We start from the raw sequence: 22,312 nt of genomic DNA, 5'->3' as shown, positions 1-22,312 counted from the left end.
CGATACACACCGAGGGGAGTGTCAGGTGAAAGTGTAGCCAGTCATTCATCCATTCAGTCGTATTCACTGAGCGCTCACTAATAACGTTGGCGTTTGTAAGGCGCTTACTCTGTGCCGAGCACCGTTCTGAGCGCTGGGGGAGATACAGGGTGATCGGGTCGTCCCACGTGAGGCTCGCGGGTAATCCCCATTTTCCAGATGAGGGAACCGAGGCACGGAGGAAGTGAAGTGACTTGCCCGCAGTCACGCAGCTGCCGAGTGGCGGGGCCGGGATTCGAACTCATGACCTCCGACACTCGTGACCTCTGACCCTGGGGCCGGAGCACCGCACCGAGCGCTTAGAAAGTGCAACTCGGCAACCAACAGAGACAATCCCTGCTCACGAAGGGCTCAGGCCTCAGGTTATATAATTTAATAGCGTTCGCCTCGATCCTGAATCGATCGATCAACCAGCGGTATTCACCGAGCCCTTACTGGGCACCGAGCACCCTACTAAGCGCTCGAAGGTCGGATCGATCAACCTCGGCGGATCTGCGTGCCGAGTACCGTGTTGAGCGCCATGACAACCCATCTGCCCCTCTAGGTCTTCCCGTAACCCAAGTCTGGATCGGGCCGAAGTCCGCCGAGCCTCCTCGGGGATTCCCAGAGACGTTCCAAAGGCAATAGGGCACATTTCCGGGGGCGAAAATACTCCCACGCTGGGAAACGAAGATGGGAGCGAGAGGACTCCTATCCCGGGCTGTAGAAATCGGCTCTCCCTCTACTCGGAGGTGACGCTAGCCACGTGCTCGGAGAATTAGCTCGCCACACTGGTCCGGGATGATTCCCTCCTCGGCCCGCAGTTGGCCCCCGGTGACGGCCGAATCCAAACTGAGGATATCATCGGCTCTGCGGGAAAGAGCTGGGCTGGGGGGGGGGGGGGCCGAGGGGGGTGGAGGGTGAGCTCTCTGAGTCACCCGACGCTCGCTTCCACCTGGGTGATTTACGAGCAGAAACAAATAAGCTCCGCTTCCGTCACGGCCCGGCGTCTCGAGTTTCACCCGGCTCCCTCTTCACCGGTAAATGCCTTTAGCGTGAATAACCCCCTCCGCGACCGTCAGGGTCCATCCACGGAAGCCATTTTGCTTTCTGGGCTTATTATTTCCCTCCCAATTCAAGCCCGAAGGGTAGCCTAGAGAAGCAGCCAGGCCTCAGCGGAGAGAGCACGGGCCCGGGAGCCGGAGGACCCGGGTTCTAATCCCAGCTCCGCCACTCGTCCGTTGAGGTGCGAAGTGAATCTGGGGTGACCTGGGACGGCGGTAGGGTCCGACGGAAGGAGCACGGTCTGGGGGTCGGGCCATCTATTCTTTAATCCCGACTAGGCCACCGATCTTTATCTTTTTAAATGGTATTTGTGAAGCACTGTCCTGAGCGCCGGGGTAATGATATCGGTGCCGGTATTTATTAAATGCTTACTGTGTGCCAAGCACTGTTCTAAGAGCTGAAGTAGATACAAGGTAATTAGGCTGTCCCTCGTGGGGCTCACAGTCTTAATCCCCATTTCGCAGATGAGGCACGGAGAAGCGAAGCGACTGGCCCAAAGTCACCCAGCTGACGAGTGGCGGAGGCGGGATTAGAACCCACGGCCTCTGACTCCCAGGCCCGGGCTCTTTCCGCTGCTCCTCGAGATTCGAGATGATCGGGTTGGACCCGGTAACCTCGTCCCACCTAGGGCTCACCCTCTCAACGTGATCGTTACTACTCTTATCCTTACGATTATCCTTACGATCGTCATCCTCAGCGTCGCCACCCTCTCTATCACGTTCCCTGGGGCTGCCGAGACGCAGGTTTCCACGCGACATCTTTAAAATCAACGGTTGCCGACTTGGGGCCCGTTCTCGATCCGGAGCTTCTTCGGGACTCAAGTATGGAAAAGGTAAAGATGAATAAAAAGCACTGGAATCAAAATAGGATCCATAGGAGCGGTTCGCTGCTACATCCGTCACTGGCCGGTGACGGGTCGGTCTGCAAAGCTGCAAAGGCTGATGAGAGTGCAGAGGCTTAGGCCTCCATCTACTCATCCATCTCCTGGGTTTAATGGAAGCAGGGTCTGAGGGGTAATAACCATAATGATGATAATAATAATGGTGGTATCTCCCAAGTGCTCACTGTGTTCCAAGCACTATTCTAAGCACCGGGGCAGATGCGAGGTAATCGGGTTGCCCCACGTGGGGCGCACAGCCTTGATCCCCATTTTGCAGATGAGGCGCCGGAGGCCCAGAGGAGTGAGGTGACTCGCCCAAAGTCACCCAGCTGATAAGTGGCAGGGCCGGGATTAGAACCCACGGCCTCTGACTCCCAAGCCCGGGCTCTCTCCGCCACGCCGCGCTGCTTCTCTAGGTAGGGTAGGGAGGAGGAGGGGGGAGATGGAGGGTCCCACACCCCTTACTCTAAATAGAGCAGTTTAATCAATCAATGAATGGTATTTACTGAGCGCTTGCTAGAATAATGATGTTGGTATCTGTGAAGCGCTTGCTAGGTGCAGAGCGCTGTTCTAAGCACCGGGGAGGATACAAGGTGATCAGGTTGTTGCTATTTAATGTTGGCATTTGTTGAGCGCTTACTATGTGCAGAGCGCTGTTCTAAGCGCTGGGGGAGACACGGGGGAATCAGGCTGTCCCCCGTGGGGCTCACGGTCTTCATCCCCATTTTCCAGATGAGGGAACTGAGGTCCAGAGAAGCGAAGCGACTTGCCCACAGTCACCCAGCCGGCAAGCGGCGGAGCCGGGATTCGAACCCATGACCTCCGACCCCCCCCAGTCTGGGCTCTTTCCCCTGAGCCACGCTGCTTCCTCTATTAATAACAATACGTTCTGTGTCCCCAAACGCCTCCCCCTTCAGGAGACTGATTGATCCTTTCCGATGATTCGATTCTGTTCCCGATTATGTCACCGTACTCATCGAGCGCTTACTCTGGGCAGAGCACTGGACTGAGCCCTCGGGAGAGAGCGCGAGATACGACAATGAACGGACCCGTTCCCCGCTCCCGGCGAGCTTACGCTCTAGATGTTGGAGACAGACGTTAATATAGACGTGGCTCAGTGGAAAGAGCCCGGGCCCGGGAGTCAGAGGTCACGGGTTCGACTCCCGGCTCTGCCGCTCGTCAGCCGTGTGACCGTGGGCGAGTCGCTTGACTTCTCTGGGCCCCGGTTCCTTCATCTGGAAAATGGGGATGAAGACCGGGAGCCTCCCGTGGGACCACCCGATGACCCCGTATCTCCCCCAGCGCTTAGAACGGTGCTCGGCACAGAGTGAGCGCTTAACGGAGACCAACGTTATCATTATTATAAATAAATGAATGACGGACGGAGACGTCGGCGGTGCGGGGCTGGGAAGGGGGGGAAGAACAAAGGGAACGAGTCGGGGCGGTGAGGAAGGGAGAGGAGGAAAGGGAAGGAGGGCTTAACGAGGGAAGGCCTCTTGGAGGAGAGGGGCTTAATGATGTTGGTATTTGTTAAGCGCTTACTAGGTGCCGAGCACCGTTCCAAGCGCTGGGGAAGATACGGGGTCATCGGGTTGTCCCACGTGGGGCTCACGGTCTTCGTCCCCATTTTGCAGACGAGGGAACGGAGGCACAGAGAAGTGAAGCGACATGCCCACAGTCACACAGCCGACGAGTGGCAGAACCGGGATTCGAACCCATGCCCTCCGACTCCGAAGCCCGTGCTCTTTCCACTGAGCCGCGCTGAACCGTCCATTCCGGGCGCTTAGTCCACGGCTCTGCGCATAGTAAGCGCTGAATCAATACTACTGAATGAATAGTAAGCGCTCAAGAAATACCCCTGAATGGATGAGTACAAGGTAACGAGGTTGTCCCTCGGGGGGGGCTCACGTTCTTCATCCCCATCTTCACCTTCTTCATGGGCTTTGGAGTCAGCGGTCATGAGTTCAAATCCCAGCTCTGCCACTTGTCAGCGGTGTGACCGTGGGCGAGTCGCTTCACTTCGCGGCGCCTCAGTTCCCCCGTCTGTAAAATGGGGACGGAGACCGTGAGCCCCACGTGGGACGACCTGATTTCCCCTGCGTCTCCCCCCGCGCTTAGAACGGTGCTCTGCACCTAGTAAGCGCTTCACAAATACCCACGGGATTATTATCCCCACATAATAATAATATATGGGGATATATTAAGAAATATATAAATACTAAGAAGAACGGTGGTATCCGTTAAGCGCTTCCTATGTGCCGAGCACCGTCCTAAGCGCTGGGGGAGATACACCGGGTCACCGGGTCGTCCCACGTGAGGCTCGCGGTTAACCCCCATTTTCCAGATGAGGTCACTGAGTTGCAGAGAAGTGAAGTGACTTGCCACAGTCCCACGGCTGACGAGTGGCCGAGCGGGGATTCGAACCCGCGACCCCTCGCTCCCCAGCCCGGGCTCTTGCCCCTGGGCCGCGCCGCTTCCCAGCAGCGAACCGGGCAGCAGAGGAACGAAGAGGTCAGCGAGGAGGCCGAGGCGGTTACTGGAGTTTATGCCGTCTCTTCAGCCACACGGAGAATTCAGAGGGATTCATCTGAGCAAGTAATAAGCACTCGTTCGTTCGTGGCGTAGTATCTATTGAGCGCTTACTCTGTGCGGAGCACTGTACTAAGCACTTGGAATGGACCGTTCGGGCAACAGATAGGGGCCAGCCCCGCCCAATGCCGGGCTCACGGTCTAAACGGGATAATAATAGCAGACGAGGCGATGATAATAATAATAATAATAATAATAATAATGTTGGTACCTGTGAAGCGCTCACTGTGCGTCGAGCGCCGTTCTAAGCGCCGGGGGAGGTCCGGGGTCATCGGGTCGTCCCCCGTGAGGCTCCCGGTTAATCCCCATTTTCCAGATGAGGGAACCGAGGCCCAGAGAAGTGACTCGCCCACAGTCACCCAGCTGACCGGGGGCAGAGCCCGGGATTCGAACCCGTGACCCCTGACTCCCCAACCCGGGCCCTTTCCACCGAGCCACGCAGAAATGAGGCCTCCCCCCCCAACCCCCGAAAGATGATCAGGTAGCAGGGGGCTGAGGGGCAAATAGTAGCCGCGGATGGGGGAAGCGCCCGAGTGAGGCCGAGCGGCGTGGATCGGCGGACGGAGCCCGGGCCTGCCAGTCAAAGGACCCGAGTTCTAATCCCGTCCTCGGCCTCTTGTGACCTTGGGCAAGTCGCTTGGCTTCTCTCTGCGCCTCGGTCGCCTCATCTCTGAAATGGGGATTGGGACCGTGTCCAACCCAATTCGCTGGTCTCCACCCCGGCGCCCAGCGCGGTCCCCGGCACAGAGTTTAACAGACCCCATTATTAATTACGACTTAATTTATTTCAGTACAAGTGAATGAATGAGTCCGCAGGGGAGGTAGGGGGAGAAGCGGCCTGGCCTAGTGGACCGAGCCCGGGTTTGGGGCTAAGAAAGATCTGGGTTCTAATCCCGCCTCCGCCACGTGTCTGCTGTGTGACCTTGGGCGAGTCACTTCACTTCTCTGGGCCTCGGTGACCTCCTCTGGAAAATGGGGATGAAGACTCGGAGCCCCACGGGGGACGACCTGATGAGCCTGCATCTCCCCCAGCGCTTAGAACGGTGCTCGGCACGTAGGAAGCGCTTAACAGACACGATGATTATTCAAGCGTGGCTCAGCGGAGAGAGCCCGGGCTCGGGAGTCAGAGGTCATGGGTTCGAATCTTGGCTCTGCCCCTTGTCAGCTGTGTGGCGGTGGACGAGTCACTTCACTTCTCTGGGCCTCAGTTCCTTCATCTGTAAAATGGGGATGAAGACTGTGAACCTCACGTGAGACGACCTGATGAGCCTGTATCTCCCCCAGCGCTTAGAACAGTGCTCGGCACGTAGGAAGCGCTTAACAGACACGATGATTATTCAAGCGTGGCTCAGCGGAGAGAGCCCGGGCTCGGGAGTCAGAGGTCATGGGTTCGAATCTTGGCTCTGCCCCTTGTCAGCTGTGTGGCGGTGGACGAGTCACTTCACTTCTCTGGGCCTCAGTTCCTTCGTCTGTAAAATGGGGATGAAGACTGTGAACCTCACGTGAGACGACCTGATGAGCCTGTATCTCCCCCAGCGCTTAGAACGGTGCTCGGCACGTAGGAAGCGCTTAACAGACACGATGATTATTCAAGCGTGGCTCAGCGGAGAGAGCCCGGGCTCGGGAGTCAGAGGTCATGGGTTCGAATCTTGCCTCTGCCCCTTGTCAGCTCTGTGTGACGGTGGGCGAGTCACTTCACTTCTCTGGGCCTCAGTTCCCTCGTCTGGAAAATGGGGATTAAAAGTGTGTGAGCCCCACGTGGGACGACCTGAGGACCCTGGATCTCCCCCAGCGCTTAGAACAGCGCTCCGCGCATAGTAAGCGCTTAATAAACCCTATGATCATTATGATTATTGATTATGCAGGGAAGGAAAGGTCTTGGCGGAGGGGCGGGGCTTGGCGGGCGGGGCCCGACGATTTGATTGGCCGACGGCTCGGCGGGCGGGGCGGGGCTCCGCTCATTGGCCGGGCGGCGGCGGCGGGGGCGGGGCTCAGCCGTGGGGGGCGGGCCCCCGCGTTTTGATTGGCCGACGGCTCGGTGGGCGGGGCGCGTCGGGGCGGGGCTCCGCTCATTGGCCGGGCGGCGGCGGCGGCGGGGGCGGGGCCGGAGGGGAGCGGGGGCCGCTGGCGGCGGGGATTGGCCGGCCGGCCGGCTGGGCGGCGCGCGGGCGGGCGGCGCGCGGGCGCGCGGGCGGGCGGCGCGCGCGGGGAGGGGCGGCTTTCCGGTCCGTCGGCGGGCGCGCGGCGCTTGGGGCGGGCGCGGGGGGCGCGTGGGGGCGCGCGGGGGCGGCGGCGGCGCCATGAACACCGTCCTGTCGCGGGCCAACTCGCTGTTCGCCTTCTCGCTGAGCGTCATGGCGGCGCTCACCTTCGGCTGCTTCATCACCACCGCCTTCAAGGAGCGCAGCGTCCCCGTGCGCCTGCACGTCTCCAGGATCATGCTGTGAGGGGGGAGGGGCGCGCGCCGGGGGGAGGGGGGCGCGCGCCGGGGGGAGGGGGGCGCGCGGGGCGGAACCCCCCCCCTTCCCCTGCCCCCCCCTTCCCCTCCCCCCCCCGACTCCCCCCATTTCCTCCCCCCCATTTTCTCCCCCCTCCCACCCCCCCCCCCAGTTCCTTTCTCACACTTTCCTCCCCTCCCCCCAAGTCCCCGCATTTTTCTTCCTCTCCCCCTCCCAATTTCCTCCCTCCCCCCCATTCTCTCCCCCCCCCACCCCCCTTTTCCTTCCCCCCACTTTCTTCCCCTCCCCCCAATTTCCTCCCACCTCCCCCCCATTCTCTCCCCCCCCAGTTCCTTCCCCCCACTTTCTTCCCGTCCCCCCAATTTTCTTGCCCTCCAACCCCCCATTTCCCCCGCCCCCGAACCCCCCGATTTCTCCCCCCTCCCGCCCTCCTAAATCCCCCCATTTTTCCTCTCCCCCCCATTTCTTCTGTCTCCCTCCCCCCTTTCTCTCTGTCTCTCCCCCCATATCTCTCTCTCTGTCTCTCTGTTTCTCCCCCATAGCTCTGTCTCTGTCTCCTTCTGTCTCTGTGTGTCTCTCTCTCCCCCATATCTCTGTCTCCCTGTGTCTCTGTGCCTCTGCTCTCCCCCATATCTCTGTCTCTGTCTCCCTGTGTCTCTGCGTCTCTCTGTCTCTCCCCCCACATCTCTCCCTCTGTCTCCCTCTGTCTCTGTCTCCCTGTGTCTCTCTCTCTTTCTCCCCCCATCTCTCTGTGTCTCTCTGTTTCTCGCCCATATCTCCGTCTCCTTCTGTCTCTGTGTGTGTCTCTCTCCCCCATATCTCTGTCTCTGTCTCCCTCTGTCTCTGTCCCTGTCTTTCTCCCCCCCCCATATCTCTCTCTCTGTCTCCCTCTGTGTCTCTGTTTCTCCCCCATACCTCTGTCTCTCTCTGTCTCTGTCCCTGTTTCTCCCCCCATATCTCTGTCTCTCTCTGTCTCTCTCTGTTTCTTCCTCCTAATCTCTCTCCCTCTGTCTCTCTCTGTCTCTGTCCCCCCACCCCATGTCTCTTTCTCTGGCTCTGTGTCTCTCTGTGGTTTTCTATCCCCCCCCCCCCACCATTTGTCTCTCTCTGTCTCTGTTTCTCCTCCCTACTTTTCTGTCTCGCTGTTTCTCCCCCCCCCATATCTCTGTCCCTGTCTTTCTCCCCCTATATCTCTGTCTCCCTCCGTCTCTGTCCCCCCACCCCCCCCCGCCCCATGTCTCTCTCTGGCTCTGTGTGTGTCTCTGGCTTCCTGTCCCCCCCATTTCTCTCTCTCTGTGTCTCTCTGTGTCTCTCTGTTTCTTCTCCCCCCCTATTTTTCTGCCTCTCCCCCCCTCCATTTCTCTTTCTCTGTTTCTCCCCCCCCCCCCCAAATCCCCCCATTTCCCTGTCTCTGTGTGTCTGTCTCCCCGCCCCCCTCCCCGGTCGGTCGGGTCCCTGTGGTGTCTCTGCCCCGGTCCCAGCCAATGAGCGACCAACACAACACCCACCTCCCCTTCCTCCTCCCCTTCCTCCTCCTCTTCCTCCTCCACTTCCTCCTCCTCTCCCCGCCCAGCTTCGCACCTGCCTTGCCCGCAGCGCTCAGACCGGTGCCCCGCGGGCCCAGAGGAAGCGCTCAGTACATCCCACTGGCCGACGAGCCCCACCGCCCGCTCCCGTCGGCGCCCCGGTTCCCGTCGGTTTCATCCGTTCGATCGGATCCCTTGGACGCTTGCTGCTTGCGGAGCACTGGACCCACTAGGAAATGATTATAATAATAACGCTGCTGGTATTTAAGGGCTTACTATGCGCCACGCGCCGTTCTAAGCGCTGGGGTAGATCCAAGTCAATCGGCCTGTCCCACCTGGGGCTCACAGTCCCCACAGTCCCGGTCTCCGTTCTCCAGAGGAGGTGACTGAGGCACAGAGAAGCGAAGCGACTGGCCCGAGGTCACCCCGCAGGCAGGCGGCGGGGCCGGGATTAGAACCCACGTCCCCCCGACTCCCAAAGCCCGGGCTCTTTCCACGAAGCGACGCTGCTTCTCCCGTTCCCCAGCTCCTCGCCGCCTGCCTCGGAGTAGGTTGAAGACGTCCCCCGACGCGGTCGTCTGTCGAGCGCTTAGGGGGTGCGCGGCGCTGCGCCGAGCGCTTGGGAGAGTACGGTTCCACAGAGTCGGGGAGACGCGCTCCCTGGCCGCCACGGGTGATCCCGACCCCCTCCTTCCCGGTGCGGCCTTCTCGCCCCCCTTCCTCAGCCGCGCGGGTTTAGCCTCCCCCGAATCGACGCCCCCTCGCCGGACCTTTGCCCACTTCCCCTTTCGAGGCCTCTTCCCGCCGGCCGTCTTTCTCGCCCGTCCCGATTTTCCCGATTTTCCCACCCTTTCCCTGTGGTCCCGGGCAGCCCGAGAGGGGCGCCGCCCTCCCCCGCCCGTGGTTCCGAACGCGGCCGGCGCGGCGCCTCCCGCCGGGGTCCCGGGGGCGACGACGAGGTCCCCCGAAGGGCTTCTCCCCGGCGCCCGATAGCTCGTGGACGCTCCTCGGATCCGACTTCCCTTTCGGTGAAACTCGTCCCTCCCTCAGACTCTTGGGTGGTTTTTATTCCTCGCTTCAGGGGCCGTGGGATTCGAACCCTGTCGGATCCCGGCCGAGTGGGAAGGTGCGGGGGGGGGGGGTCGGAAACAGGCCCGTGATGAAAGCCTTGGTTCAGCGCGGGGGGTTTCGGAAGGGATTGCCCCGTGCCCGCTGCTGCCCCGCCCCGGGAGACTCATAGGCTTCGAGGCCGTCCATCCCCTCGCCCCTTCCCACCTCTCCTCCCTTCTCTCTTTCCACCGGCCACCCCGCAGGCTCCGCTCCTCCGCCGCCCGCCTCCTCGCCGTCCCCCGTTCTCGCCCGTCCCGCCGTCGACCCCCGGGCCGCGTCCTCCCGCCGTCCCGGAACGCCCTCCCTCCTCACCTCCGCCAAACTCATTCTCTTCCCCTCTTCGAAACCCTACTTAAAGCTCACCTCCTCCGAGAGGCCTTCTCACACTGAGCTCCCCTTCTCCCTCTGCTCCCTCTCCCCCCCCCCCACCTCTCCGCAGCTAAACCCTCTTCTCCCCCCATCTCCCTCTGCTCCTCCCCCTCTCCCGTCCCATCCCCTCGACGCCGTACTCGTCCGCTCGACTGTATCTATCTTCGTCACGTTATTTATTTTGTGAATGAGATGTACATCACCCTGATTCCATTTATCTGCTGTTGTTTTAATGAGACGTTCTTCCCCTCGATTCTATTTATCGCCATCGTTCTCGTCTGCCCGTCCCCCCCCCCGGTTAGACCGTGAGCCCGTCAAAGGGCAGGGACCGTCTCCATCTGTTAGCCATTTGTCCATTCCAAGCGCTTAGTCCAGTGCTCTGCGCATAGTAAGCGCGCAATAAATACTATTGAATCTTCTATCCCCGTCACTTGCCCCCGCTGAAGACTACGCCGAGCTACGCGGTTTGACCGATGACAAGAGTTCTAAGCTACGGGTTATTTTTGTTTTGTTCTCTTGTGCTTTTAGAAAAAATGTAGAAGATTTCACCGGACCTAGAGAAAGAAGCGATCTGGGATTCATTACCTTCGATGTCACTGCAGATATCCTTTGGCGGAAATATCAGGTTCCCCTGTAGGCCCACCGTGCCGAGTTGTGAAGCGTGGGAGGTGGTCGGCAGCGGGCTCTCCCACATTGGGGCCAGGGGGTTGCCCGGTCGTCATTCAGGGTGAAAATCACCGGCAGCTACCGATTTGATTCGGTAGCACGTAATAATGATAATAATAATAACGTCGGTGTTTGTTAAGCGCTTACCATGTGCCGAGCACTGTTCTAAGCGCTGGGGTAAACACAGGGGAATCAGGTTGCCCCCCGTGGGGCTCACAGTCTTCATCCCCATAATAATATAATAATCATAATAATGTTGGTATTGGTTAAGCGCTTACTGTGTGCCGAGCACCGTTCTAAGCGCTGGGGTAGACACAGGGTCATCGGGTTGTCCCACGTGGGGCTCACGGTCTTCATCCCCATTTTACAGATGAGGGAACCGAGGCACCGAGAAGTGAAGTGACTCGCCCACAGTCACACAGCTGACAGGTGGCCGAGCAGGGATTCGAACCCGTGACCTCTGACTCCAAAGCCCGGGCTCTCTCCCCTGAGCCACGCTGCTTCTCTAATGTAATGATGTGGGTATTTGTAAGTGCTTACGACGTGCCGAGCACAGTTCTAAGCGCTGGGGGAGATGCAGGGTCATCGGGTCGTCCCACGCGAGGCGCACGGTCTTCACCCCCATTTTGCGGAGGAGGTCACTGAGGCACAGAGAAGTGAAGTGACTCGCCTACAGTCACACAGCTGACAAGTGGCAGAGCTGGGATTTGAACCCGTGACCTTCGACCCCCAAGCCCGGCCTCTTTCCACTAAGCGATGCTGCTTCTCAGTGGCTAATGGCTTCTAATGGTTGTGTGGGGAAAGGTGGCGGTTTAGCGGGCAATTCATTCGAACCTTCGTCCGGTCGTATTGACTGAGCGCTTACCGACTGCAGAGCGCTGTACTAAGCGCTTGGGAGCATGTGACACAGCACTAGATGGATATAACGCCCCCACCCCCCAACGAGCTGAATTTGGGGCCGCCTGGTAAGGCTGTGATCGTGTCCTCCTAACGTTGACGTCCCCGGCTCGGGCACCCCAAGAGGTGAAGATGGCCCTCGAGGTAGCTCCGTTTCCCTCCCGTCGCATCTCCTCGTTTCGGGGAAACGGTAGGGGATGGGCCGGGTCGGCTTCATGGGGTAGGCGAGCGGAAAAAAAAACAAAACACGAGGAAGCCTGGCCTTTTCGACTCTGTGGACCAGCGGAAAAGAGTCACGGGTCATGGGGTTCGAATTCCGGCTCCGGCAGCAGTGTGACTGTGGGCAAGTCCCTTAACCTCTCTGTGCCTCAGTTGCCCCATCTGGAAAATGAGGGTGAGGACTGTGCGCCCCCCGTGGGACAACCTGATCACCTTGTCTCCTCCCGGCGCCGAGAACAGTGCTTTGCACGTAGTAAGCGTTTAACAAATACCAACGCTGTTATTGTTATCTAGTGGCCCAACACGTCATCTCCCCCCGCCCGATAAGGGTCAAGTCGGGGGTCACCTGGTCCCGGGGGTGGCCGGTGGCCACCGAAGGACTCCCCTCTCCCAGCGTTTTGAGCACGGCCGAGGCTCGCGGGAGGCCCGCCCTGTCCGAAGGAGCCTCGGTGCGGCCGAGCTCCAAGGGTCCACCCTCGGACGCGGCGAGGAGGAGATTCGGCCTTCCTGCCTCTCCCCGGGCCCCGTCACCTGCCGATGCTGGGGAGGGACCTCCCTCATCGCGGTGGTAACCGCGGCCATCGATCGATCAGCGCCCTCTTTCCATCGCCCTCCCCCCGGCCCCGACCCCAAATCCCCCCTGGGGCTCAGAAGGAAAACTCGATACCCCTCTGGAGAATAAGGATTTGCTAGGAGATCTTCCTGAAGCCGAACCTGCCCCTAGCCACCTGGTACCCTCGGGCACGTAATGGGCACGAGAGCCCGGGAGAGAGGCGAAATATAAATGCCAGGTGCTCGCGGTAGTGTTGAGGGAGAAAGACTGCAGAAACGGGAGTATCGGGTGCCTCGGCTTCAGGTCATCAATAAAACCGGATAATTTGGGACACCGAGCCTTAACGTCAGACCTCTGTGGAACTCACAGAGTCACTAGCTAAAACATGCCAGGCACTTCCAAAATGCTTCCCTGCACTAATAAACCCCCACCGCACGTTTAATTGGCGCCCGCCCCTCTGACACGCAGAACCTCTAAATAATAATGTTGGTATTTAAGCGCTTACTCTGTGCAGAGCACCGTTCTGAGCGCTGGGGGAGATACGGGGTCATCGGGCTGTCCCACGTGGGGCTCACGGGCTTCATCCCTATTTTACAGATGAGGGAACTGAGGCCCAGAGAAGTGAAGTGACCCGCCCACAGTCACACAGCTGACAAGTGGCCGAGCCGGGATCGGAACCCGTGACCTCGGACTCCCTGGCCCGGGCTCTTTCCGCCGAGCCACGCTGCTTCGGTTTATCGGCTGCCTCGGGCCGTCGCTCAGCCGTTGCTCGTTTTAATCCTCCTCTGGGCTGTATTTTTCGTCAGCGCCAGGGAGATATTGAAACTTGGCAGAATCATTTCCTGGAGAAGTAATCGAATGCAGACGTTTCTTGCCAGTCCCTCCCCAACCTCTGTATTTTTGCAAGCCGTGGGCGTCGTAAATGACTGGTCTATTAGGTCTTCATTTCCGCTCTCCCCCGAAATACACTAAGATTCGCTGAAACTGTAATAACCGGGGGGTCGGTTAAGCGTTGACTGCGTGCCGTGTACCAAGGTAGATATAATCGGATACGATAGCCCGGGAGCCCTGCTCGGGCAAGGGACTGAGGGGGAAGGAGAAAGCTCGTAGTTTCATTGTACTTTCCCAAGCGTTTAGACCAGCGCTCTGCACACAGTAAGCACTCGGTCGTGTGACAGATGGAATTTAGTGGAGGCACAGAGAGCTAAACGGCTTTGCCCGAGACCGTAAAGTAGGCGGGTGGCAGAGCAGGGATTAGAACCTGGGGGCTTTGCAAGGCCCACGCCCCGTCCGTTAGGCCTCGCGGCCTCCGATCGTCCGGTGTCTCGCACGGTGCTTAACAGATACCGTTACCGAGTAACAAAAATGAACCCACCGCCGACTTTGGGAACCTGAGGCAAGTTGAGCCCTCCGTGCCGTAATTTCTTGACGGTAGTCGGTCGCTCCCGACCTCACAGGGATGTTGGGAGGATAAATTGGATCGGGACAGCTGTTGGAGCGCGGGAGCTATTCAGACCCATAGAGAAGCGGCGTGGCTCAGTGGGAAGAGCCCGGCTTGGGAGCCGGAGGTCATGGGTTCTAATCGCGGCTCGGCCGCTTGTCAGCTGTGTGACTGTGGGCCGGTCACTTCACTTCTCTGGGCCTCAGCTCCCTCCTCTGTAAAATGGGGATTAACTGTGAGCCTCACGTGGGACAACCCGATGACCCCGTATCTCCCCCGGCGCTTAGAACGGTGCTCTGCACGTAGCAAATGCTTAAATACCAACATTTTTATCATCATTATTAAAATACGTTGCAAATGGGTGCCAGAAGGTCCTGCTTTAATTACACCAGATCCTAATGGGCCGGGTCGAGGGGCGCGCCGTCTGCCCCTAATTCGGAGGTCCCGAGGGTCACCCCGCCTCGTCACCTCTCGCCTCGGCCGGGCCGTCGGGAGTCTTGGCTTCTCTTCCACTTCAGACCGAATCTTTACAACCCAGGTCTTATCTAAAGAAAAGGATTCTCGAGTTCCCTTCGTCGTCAGCCATCCGCGCGCCGTCGACGGTTCACCCGCTGGGTCGGTTCCTTAATTTTCCCACATCTGCAGGGGATATTCGACTGGAACGTGAAGCAGTTATTTCTCTACTTGTCGGCAGAGTATTCGACGAAAAACAACGTAAGTGAAAAGGCCTCCCGGGTACCCGGCTTCGGACGTAAAAGCCGTTCCTTCCCTCGTCCTCCGCGGGCGTAGACAGTCCTCAGTAGGTAACCCCCCTCCAGTCCCGTGCAACGGGCAGCGGGGAGGAACCGCGAGCCGGCGGGCGGAGGGTGCGTGGCGGACGCGGACGTCGTCGTCGGGGTCGCGGCCGCCCCGGGAAGTGAGGCGGGGGAGTCGCCATTCGTTGGGTTGTATTTCCCGAGTGCTCAGAGCGCTCTGCTGTGCGCCTGGGGGAGTGAGCGCTTACAGCGGTGCTTGGCACCTAGTAGGCGCTTAAGAAATACCGTCGTCATCTATGGACGGCAGGACGATCAGCAGACCCGGGGCCGGGGTTGAGCCTCTGGAAGGTGGGACGATCTGGCATCAAATCAGTCGGTATAAAGTGCTCGCTATGGGCAGAGCACTCTACTGAGCGCTTGGAAGACGGTAGAACAGTTGGAAACCCCATTACCTGCCCTCGTGAAGCTGACAGCGCAGCACTGACGGACAGGCCGGTGCGTGGGGGGAATTGCACTTCCCAAGCGCCCGGTACAGCGCTCTGCACACCGTAAGCGCTCAATAAATACGATTGAATGAGTGAATGAATTAGAACTCAGGTCCCCTGACTCCCAGGCTTCCATTCTTTCCGCTAGACCGTGCTGCCTCTCTGATTATCTCACATCTTCCCCAACACTGACTGCGGGTGCTGAACCGACTCTGTTGTTATAATTGATGATGATAATAAGGATGAGATATTCCGTCTTCCACCCCAGTGTGGAAGGACTCCACCTCTTGACCTCGAGAAGCAGTGGAGAGAGCCCGGGCTGGGGAGTCAGAGGTCATGAGTTCGAGTCCCAGCTCTGCCACCTGTCAGCTGTGTGACGGTGGGCAAGTCACTTAACTTCTCTTCCACATTTCCCTCATCTGTAAATTGGGGCTGAAGACGGTGAGCCTCACGTGGGACAACCTGATGACCCTGTATCTCCCCCAGCGCTTAGAACAGTGCTCTGCACAGAGTAAGCGCTTAACAAATACCAACATTATATAAAGAAGAGGAACGGGGATACAGCTGAGGAGCCTTAGTGGGGAAAGAGGCGCTAGAGAAGCAGCGTGGCTCAGTGGAAAGAGCCCGGCCTTGGGAGTGGGGGGTCGTGGGTTCACATCCCGGCCCCCTCCACTTGTCAGCTGTGTGACTTTGGGCAAGTCACTCCGCTTCTCTGGGCCTCAGTCACCCCATCTGTAAAATGGGAATGAAGCCTGTGACCCCCCCCACGTGGGACCCCCTGATCACCTGTATCCTCCCCGGCGCTCAGAACCGTGCTTGGCACAGAGAAGGCGCTTAACAAATGCCATCGTTATTATTAGAGGGTAAATGGCGTCGGAGCAGTACTAGGCGCTCAAGAAGTACAGGATAAAAATGACAGTTGTATGCTGAGGGTGGTGTAAAGGGAGCGGGGAAGACTTAATTAGCGGAGGCAGGGATTTGAGGAGGGCTTAGAGTGGCTTTTGAAGAAGCAGCACTAGCTTATCCGGTTTTAGTATCGTCGTCGTCATCGTCAGGGGTATCTTTTGAGCACTTACCGTGTGCAGAGCGCTGCACTAAGCGTTTGGGAAGAGTTCAGTTCAACTGAGTTGGTAGGCGTGTTCCCTAGGCACAAGGGAGCTTGGCCTAGGAGGGGAGGCAGGTAGTAACTACCACGAGGAAGTGGGGAAAACGTTGGCCACGTCTGCCGGCGAAGGTCAGTCGATGCTTTCACTGGTCCCTAAGATATTTTTTAAACCGAGAGTTCTGTCCATCTTATCCCAGTCCGTCTTCATCGCGGCCTTAAGCTGACCGCGGGCCTGGGCTCGGGCATTCCGGTGCGATTTTCATATGTTCTGATATGACTTGAGAGGTGAAATTGGGAAAATGAAAGCGAGGAGGGCAGAGGAAACGTTTTAAGGGCCCCCTAAAAACAGGGCCTCAGACCACGCAGCTGCCCGGCGGGAAACGGGGCGTCTGATGCCGAGAAGGAGGCCGCTCTCCGAGCGGAAGCTTCTCGTGGAAAGAGAGGGGAGGAAGCTAAAGAGAAAACCGCCGGCGGCCGGAGCTGCAGCCGTCGAACACGACATCACCCCAAGGTGCGGCCGTTTTGGCGGCCAGCGCCGCGGATGGCGCGTTGGCCTCTCCGGCCCCGCAGTCACTCCTAGGTGTTCTTCACCGCCGGTGGTGTCTTCGAATGCGAGGGATGACTTTGTTGTCTACGTTGGGAATTTATTTGGGGCAGGATCGCCTACGTAGGTGACGACGTTAGGTTACGATGCCGCAGAGCCCCGCAGGGTCGATTTTTTTTTTCAGGAGATGAAGGGGAGGGAGAACCACAGTTGCACAGGTCGGGTCAGGCTTCAAACAATCCCAACTCTGCCGAAAGAGCCTGGCCAGCCTCTCCGAAAGGGTAGCATATCAACTTTTATTTGGGGTGGGGGGGGGGGGGATTCGGAGCTCTGGCTGGGATTTGATTTAAGGGCACATTTGAGTCTCGCCTCAGAAATTCACCGTGAAGGACTTATTCTCCAACTGTAGCCGATTGCGGTCGCCTCGGCTTTGCGAGGACCTTGAGGACATCGGGGCCGTGATTTGGGCTCATCTCTTTGGGCCCTCGTCTCCCTCTCACGCCTCAGTCGGTGGATTGTATTTATTGAGAGCTCACTGCGTGCAGAGCCCTGCGCTAAGCCCTTGGGAGGCTACGATCGAACAATATCACAGACCCATCCCCTACCCACAGTGAGCTTACAGTCTAGAGACTGCTCGGACCGGCTCTCCTCCTCTTCCCCATTCAGGGAGCTCAGCTGTCACTCTGCTCCTCTCCCCTTTTCGAGGTTCTGCCCCCTCGCACCTGCCCCCCGATCGAAGGATCCTCCAATATCCGCTTCCAGTACGGGCGGTTTTCTCGGCCAGGGAAGCTCTAGATTCCCTTCGGCTTCTGCAGTCGCTCCGTTCCCTTCCTCCTCGCCCGCTTCCCGAGTCCCCCGAGTCCTTTGTCCTTGAGCTAAGGCAGCACTTTTAAGTTGAGAGACAGTAAGCAAAATCCCCGGCGTGGCGGTGGTGGGCTTTCCCTGTTCTCGGTTGTCGCGGGGGGCTTTCTGGCGAGTGGGTTCGAGGAGCAGACCCAGCCCGTGGCAGTAAGAAGGTGGGTGGTTCTTGTTTCTGATGTTTTAAGTGCTCTCTGCCAAGCCTAGAGAGTGACGGAAGGTTGCGTCAGAGCAGCGCCCGCGGCGGGGAGGGAGATCCGCGGCCGACGCGGTGGGGGGCCCGGGCCGGGGCCCTGACGGAAACAGCAGCCCCACCACAGCCTCAGCTCGCCGCTCCTGGCGGGAAGACTCGTCGAGGTCGGGCCCGTGTCCGACGCCGGCCCGCGGGGGGAGAGAAGAGAGCGGCTCAGATCCGCCCCCGGCTTCCCGGCGGGAGCCGCCGGGAGCTTGGCGGGAAGGAAGGAAAGAAGGGAAATGGGAAGAAAGGGAAAGAAGGGAGAGGGAAACATCAGCGACGAGCCCTCCGCCCCGTCTCGGACCTTTGCTTCCCCTTTTATTCATTCGGTCGCATTTATTGAGCGCTCACTGCGGGCGGGGCGCTCTACCAAACGTGTGGGAGAGCACAGGGCAACAGTAAACAGCCGCGTTCCCTGCCCACGACGAGCTTTCGGTCTGGAGAATTCAGAATTCCCCAGCAAGGACCCAAAACAGATGTACACACCTCTCCCCCTCCACCATCCCTTTTTCTTAACGCAAGTTTCCGGCTCCGAGACCGAAGCTCCCGGCCCCTCATCCTCATTGTCTGAGAGGGCAGCCGGGAGGCGGAAGGAGGAGAGAGGGGCAAGGATCCTACCCCTACGGGGGTTGGGAGGGTCGTGGGCGGGCACAGAGTTTAGGCCTTTGTCAGCGGAACTCCCCGGGAGCCCAGGGAGGTTCTGGGCCCGAAATGTGGGTGCAGGTGAGGTTACTTTATATGTGCGTTCCCCGTCGGTACCACCACCGTCGACATCGGCATTTCCCGAGAAGCTTCTTCGTTCCAGGTGACTTCTCCGAGCAGGGTGCGGAGTTGGGTGTCGGTCTCGGCGGGCCACGCTCCCCTAAAGTGCAGTCACCTTAGCGGCCTGATCTGGGGACGAGTCGAGCCTGAGCTTGTGAGAAATTGTCAGTCTCCCTGCATAATTCAGGAAGCCGACTTGGGATTAGGGACGTGTTCTATTATTAAACGGGGGAGCCTAGGGATGTGTTAGAAATAGTCGTCCCATCCTGCCGTGAGTCGGCAGCCGAGTACGACCTCGAGCCTCCGGTTTGTTTTCAACCGCTCTTCGAGGCGCTGGGTGAGAAGTGTCTTTTGTAGGCGGTGCAGGCGCCGCGGAACCCGTGGAGCAAACGGCGGAGCGTTCCGTCTAGGAAATTGGAGCGCTGGAGGAAGCTTCGCCCTGTCCCCGGACGAGGCCGCGTTTCTTCGTGAAGCTCCCGTTCTTGGGGCGCTCCTTGATTTACAGCCGCCCCTTCGTTCAGACCTCGCCGACCTTTGTGAATCCAATTCCTTCTGGTCTTGGGAGCGGGGATCCGGTTTCCCGAAAGGAGAGGTCAGGCGAGGCAGCCGGACCTTTACGGTCGACCACCGGGACGCGTCGCTGACCGGCCCCGTACCTGGAAGCCGTCGGTGACTCTCAGGAACTGAAAATACGTTTCGAATCTCAGGGGAGGGAAGCCTCGGAAGGCCCAAATCAATCGGTGGCGTTTATCGAGCGCCTACTGGGTGCGGAGCCCTGTGATAAGCGCTTGGGAGAATACAGTGTAACCGAGAAGGGAGACGCGCTCCCTGGTCAGAGGAACTTAGCCTGCAAGGAGACCCCGATTTTTCGTTGTCGCCTTGATTGTTCTAGAGCGTCGTTTCCTTCGATACGGATCGACGGATGGGATCGGCGACGCCCATCACGCAGGCCTCGTACCCATAAATTTGCCCCTTCGTGTCAACGGTGCTTTTAATCTGTCGGGGCCAGATGCTCTGTGAAATCAGCCCCTAATTCCCTTTTGTGTCGTCGCAGGCTCTGAACCAGGTGGTGCTCTGGGACAAGATCATTCTGAGAGGTGACAATCCGAAGCTGCTGCTCAAAGACATGAAGTCAAAATACTTTTTCTTTGACGACGGAAACGGTCTCAAGTGAGCGCAGCCCGACGTCGTTCTCGCCGACGTTCAGCCTGGGGACGCGGGGGAGAAGAGACGGGGAGGGCGGGCGAGGTGGTGGTGGCGAGGACGAGATGGGCGCGCTACTTGATGAGAAGCAGCGTGGCTCAGTGGAAGGAGCCCGGGCTTGGGAGTCCGAGGTCATGGGTTCGAATCCCGGCTCCGCCGCTTGCCAGCCGGGTGACTTTGGACAAGTCACTCGACTTCTCTGGGCCTCAGTTCCCTCATCTGTAAAATGGGGATTAAAACTGTGACCCCCAAGGTGGGACGACCCCATCACCTTGTATCCGCCCAGCGCTTAGAACGGTGCTTTGCACGTAGCGCGTAACAAATACCACCATTATTATTATTATTATTATTATTATGAGGCTCATAGCCAAGGTTGCCCCTTTCAGACTGTCCAGGAAAGGGAGGGGGCTTCCCGGATCGGGGGCCGAGGGCAGCGCTCGGCCCCGACCCGTCGGCCGGCCGATGGTATCTATCGAGCGCTTACAGTGGACGGAGCCCGGCCTCTACCGGACGGTGGGGAGAGTCCAGTGGTTAGGAGACGTGCCCGGTGCCCCGAAGGAGTTGGTCGTCTAGCCGAATTGTCCATTCCAGGCGCTTAGTACAGTGCTCTGCGCACAGCGCTCAATACGTGGTACTGCATGAACGGAAGTCCAGCCGGCCCAGCCCCTCGCAGCGCTGGCGTCCGATGTTCCCGGAGGGCGAGCGCGGGCTGCGTCCCGGCCCGGCGGAGTCGGTCCGCCGCGGCCCCCGGCGGCGTGTAGAGGCCCTCGGGTTCCCGCTGCCCGCCCTGGGGGAACCCAGGGAGATGCCCCCCGGAGCCCGGATCGACGGGCTCTCGGCCCTAGGGAGCCGGGCCCGTAGAGCGGGAGCCGGACGGCCACCGACGGTCCACGCGCCCCCCCCCCCCCCCGGGGCCCGCCGGACGGGACGGGCAGCCCAGCCGTGGCCGGGGACCACTCCGGCCATTTTGGGGTGACCGCGGCAGGGCTCAGTGGAAAGGGCCCGGGCTTGGGAGTCAGAGGTCATGAGTTCAAATCCCGGCCCTGCCACTTATCAGCTGTGTGACTTGTGGGCAAGTCACTTCACTTCTCTGTGCCTCAGTTCCCTCATCTGCCAAATGGGGATTAACTGTGAGCCTCACGTGGGACAACCTGATGACCCTGTATCTCCCCCAGCGCTTAGAACAGTGCTCGGCACATAGCACTCAACAAATACCAACGTTAATTAATTAACTCTGTTTTTGTGGGCAGCTGCGTAACATCATCCTTAGTACAGTGCTCTGCACATAGTAAGCGCTCAATAAATACGACTGAATGAACTACGCTGTGCTTACTGGGGACCAACCACCTGGCTAAGTGCTGGAGGAGATCTCAGTAGACATCTGTCCCGCATGGGGCTCACAAAGTAGGAGGGAGTGGGATCCCCATTTTATAGGCTCATTCTTTCAATCGTATTTATTGAGCGCTTACGCGCAGAGCACTGTACCGAACGCTCAGAAATTCGGCAACAGGTAAAGAAACCGAGGCCTTGGAGTAGACAGGTGACTTCCCAGGCCGCACCGGAGCGAAATGGTAGAGCTGGGATTAGAACCCAGACCCGGGCTCGTTGCCCTTTCGCTGGGCGGCACAGCTTCTCACGGTTAAAAGAAACATTTGTTCCTTCTGGGTTAAGGAGCCATGTCCGTAGGGCGCCTTAGCCCCCCTCTGGTCGGAAGCTCGTGGCCGGCGGGGACCGCGTCCGTTCGTTGTCGTCTCGGTCTCTCCCGAGCGCTTAGTACAGTGCTCTGCACGCAGTAGGCGCTCAGTAAATGCAATCCAGTGAATTCAGAGATTTTGGTGTTTGAAATCCCGCTTCGCCGCTGTGTTTTTTTCGCTAATCGCTCCCTTTCCTTTTCCAGGGGTAACAGGAACGTCACGCTGACCCTCTCTTGGAACGTTGTGCCCAATGCCGGAATTCTACCTCTCGTGACGGGATCGGGCTACGTCTCGGTTCCGTTCCCAGAAACCTATGAAACGACCAAGAGTTATTAAATTATTCTGGATTCGAAGCAACGTATTTTTATACTTCTATATTAATGAATTTTATCTCACCTCTCCCTGCCCCGATGTCCGTTGCCCCCGCCGAACAAATCGGGCTCCCCGTTTTGTTTAACTTTGGAAAGAATACTGAAATGAGGCTTTTTGATTATTATTATTATTTTTTTTTTAAAGCAAGCAAGCAAACACTGAGAATCCAAGATGATGGGGAAATGACTTTAAATCAGTTCTGCAAAAAAAGAGAAACCAAAACGGCTTGGCCACCGTTATCATCTTTCTTATAAATAAAAGCAAAAAAAAAACCCCTGTCTTTTTATTTTTATTTTTCACAGTTGTATTTTCCATCCTTGATGAAATATGAAGAGCGTGGATTTTAGGGTAGGTGGAACTTCAGGGGGCTGAATGTGCCCAAGAGTTCTGTCTGTTTTAATCAAATAAGCATTTAATAATAATTTTGGTACCGCTTTAGTGCCTACCATGTGCCAGGCACTGTTCCAAGCACTGGGGTAGGAACGAGTTGATCAAGTCAGACACGGT

General features: G+C 58.4%; 1 protein-coding gene across 1 annotated transcript; it reads left to right on the top strand.

The window, feature by feature from the left end:
• The first annotated feature begins 6,797 nt into the window (after nucleotides 1-6,797).
• SPCS3 (signal peptidase complex subunit 3) lies at nucleotides 6,798-22,077 on the top strand. The gene is made up of 5 exons (XM_029077006.2): nucleotides 6,798-6,995; nucleotides 10,545-10,618; nucleotides 14,430-14,506; nucleotides 19,591-19,706; nucleotides 21,637-22,077. Exons 1-5 carry the CDS (start codon nucleotides 6,853-6,855, stop codon nucleotides 21,767-21,769), a joined length of 543 nt encoding a protein of 180 aa, XP_028932839.1. The 5' UTR covers nucleotides 6,798-6,852; the 3' UTR covers nucleotides 21,770-22,077.
• Nucleotides 22,078-22,312: the final 235 nt, after the last annotated feature.

This window comes from Ornithorhynchus anatinus, chromosome 12 (genome assembly GCF_004115215.2).
Source record: "Ornithorhynchus anatinus isolate Pmale09 chromosome 12, mOrnAna1.pri.v4, whole genome shotgun sequence".
NCBI classification, from domain to species: domain Eukaryota; kingdom Metazoa; phylum Chordata; class Mammalia; order Monotremata; family Ornithorhynchidae; genus Ornithorhynchus; species Ornithorhynchus anatinus.
This window is presented reverse-complemented; position numbering and strand designations above follow the sequence as displayed.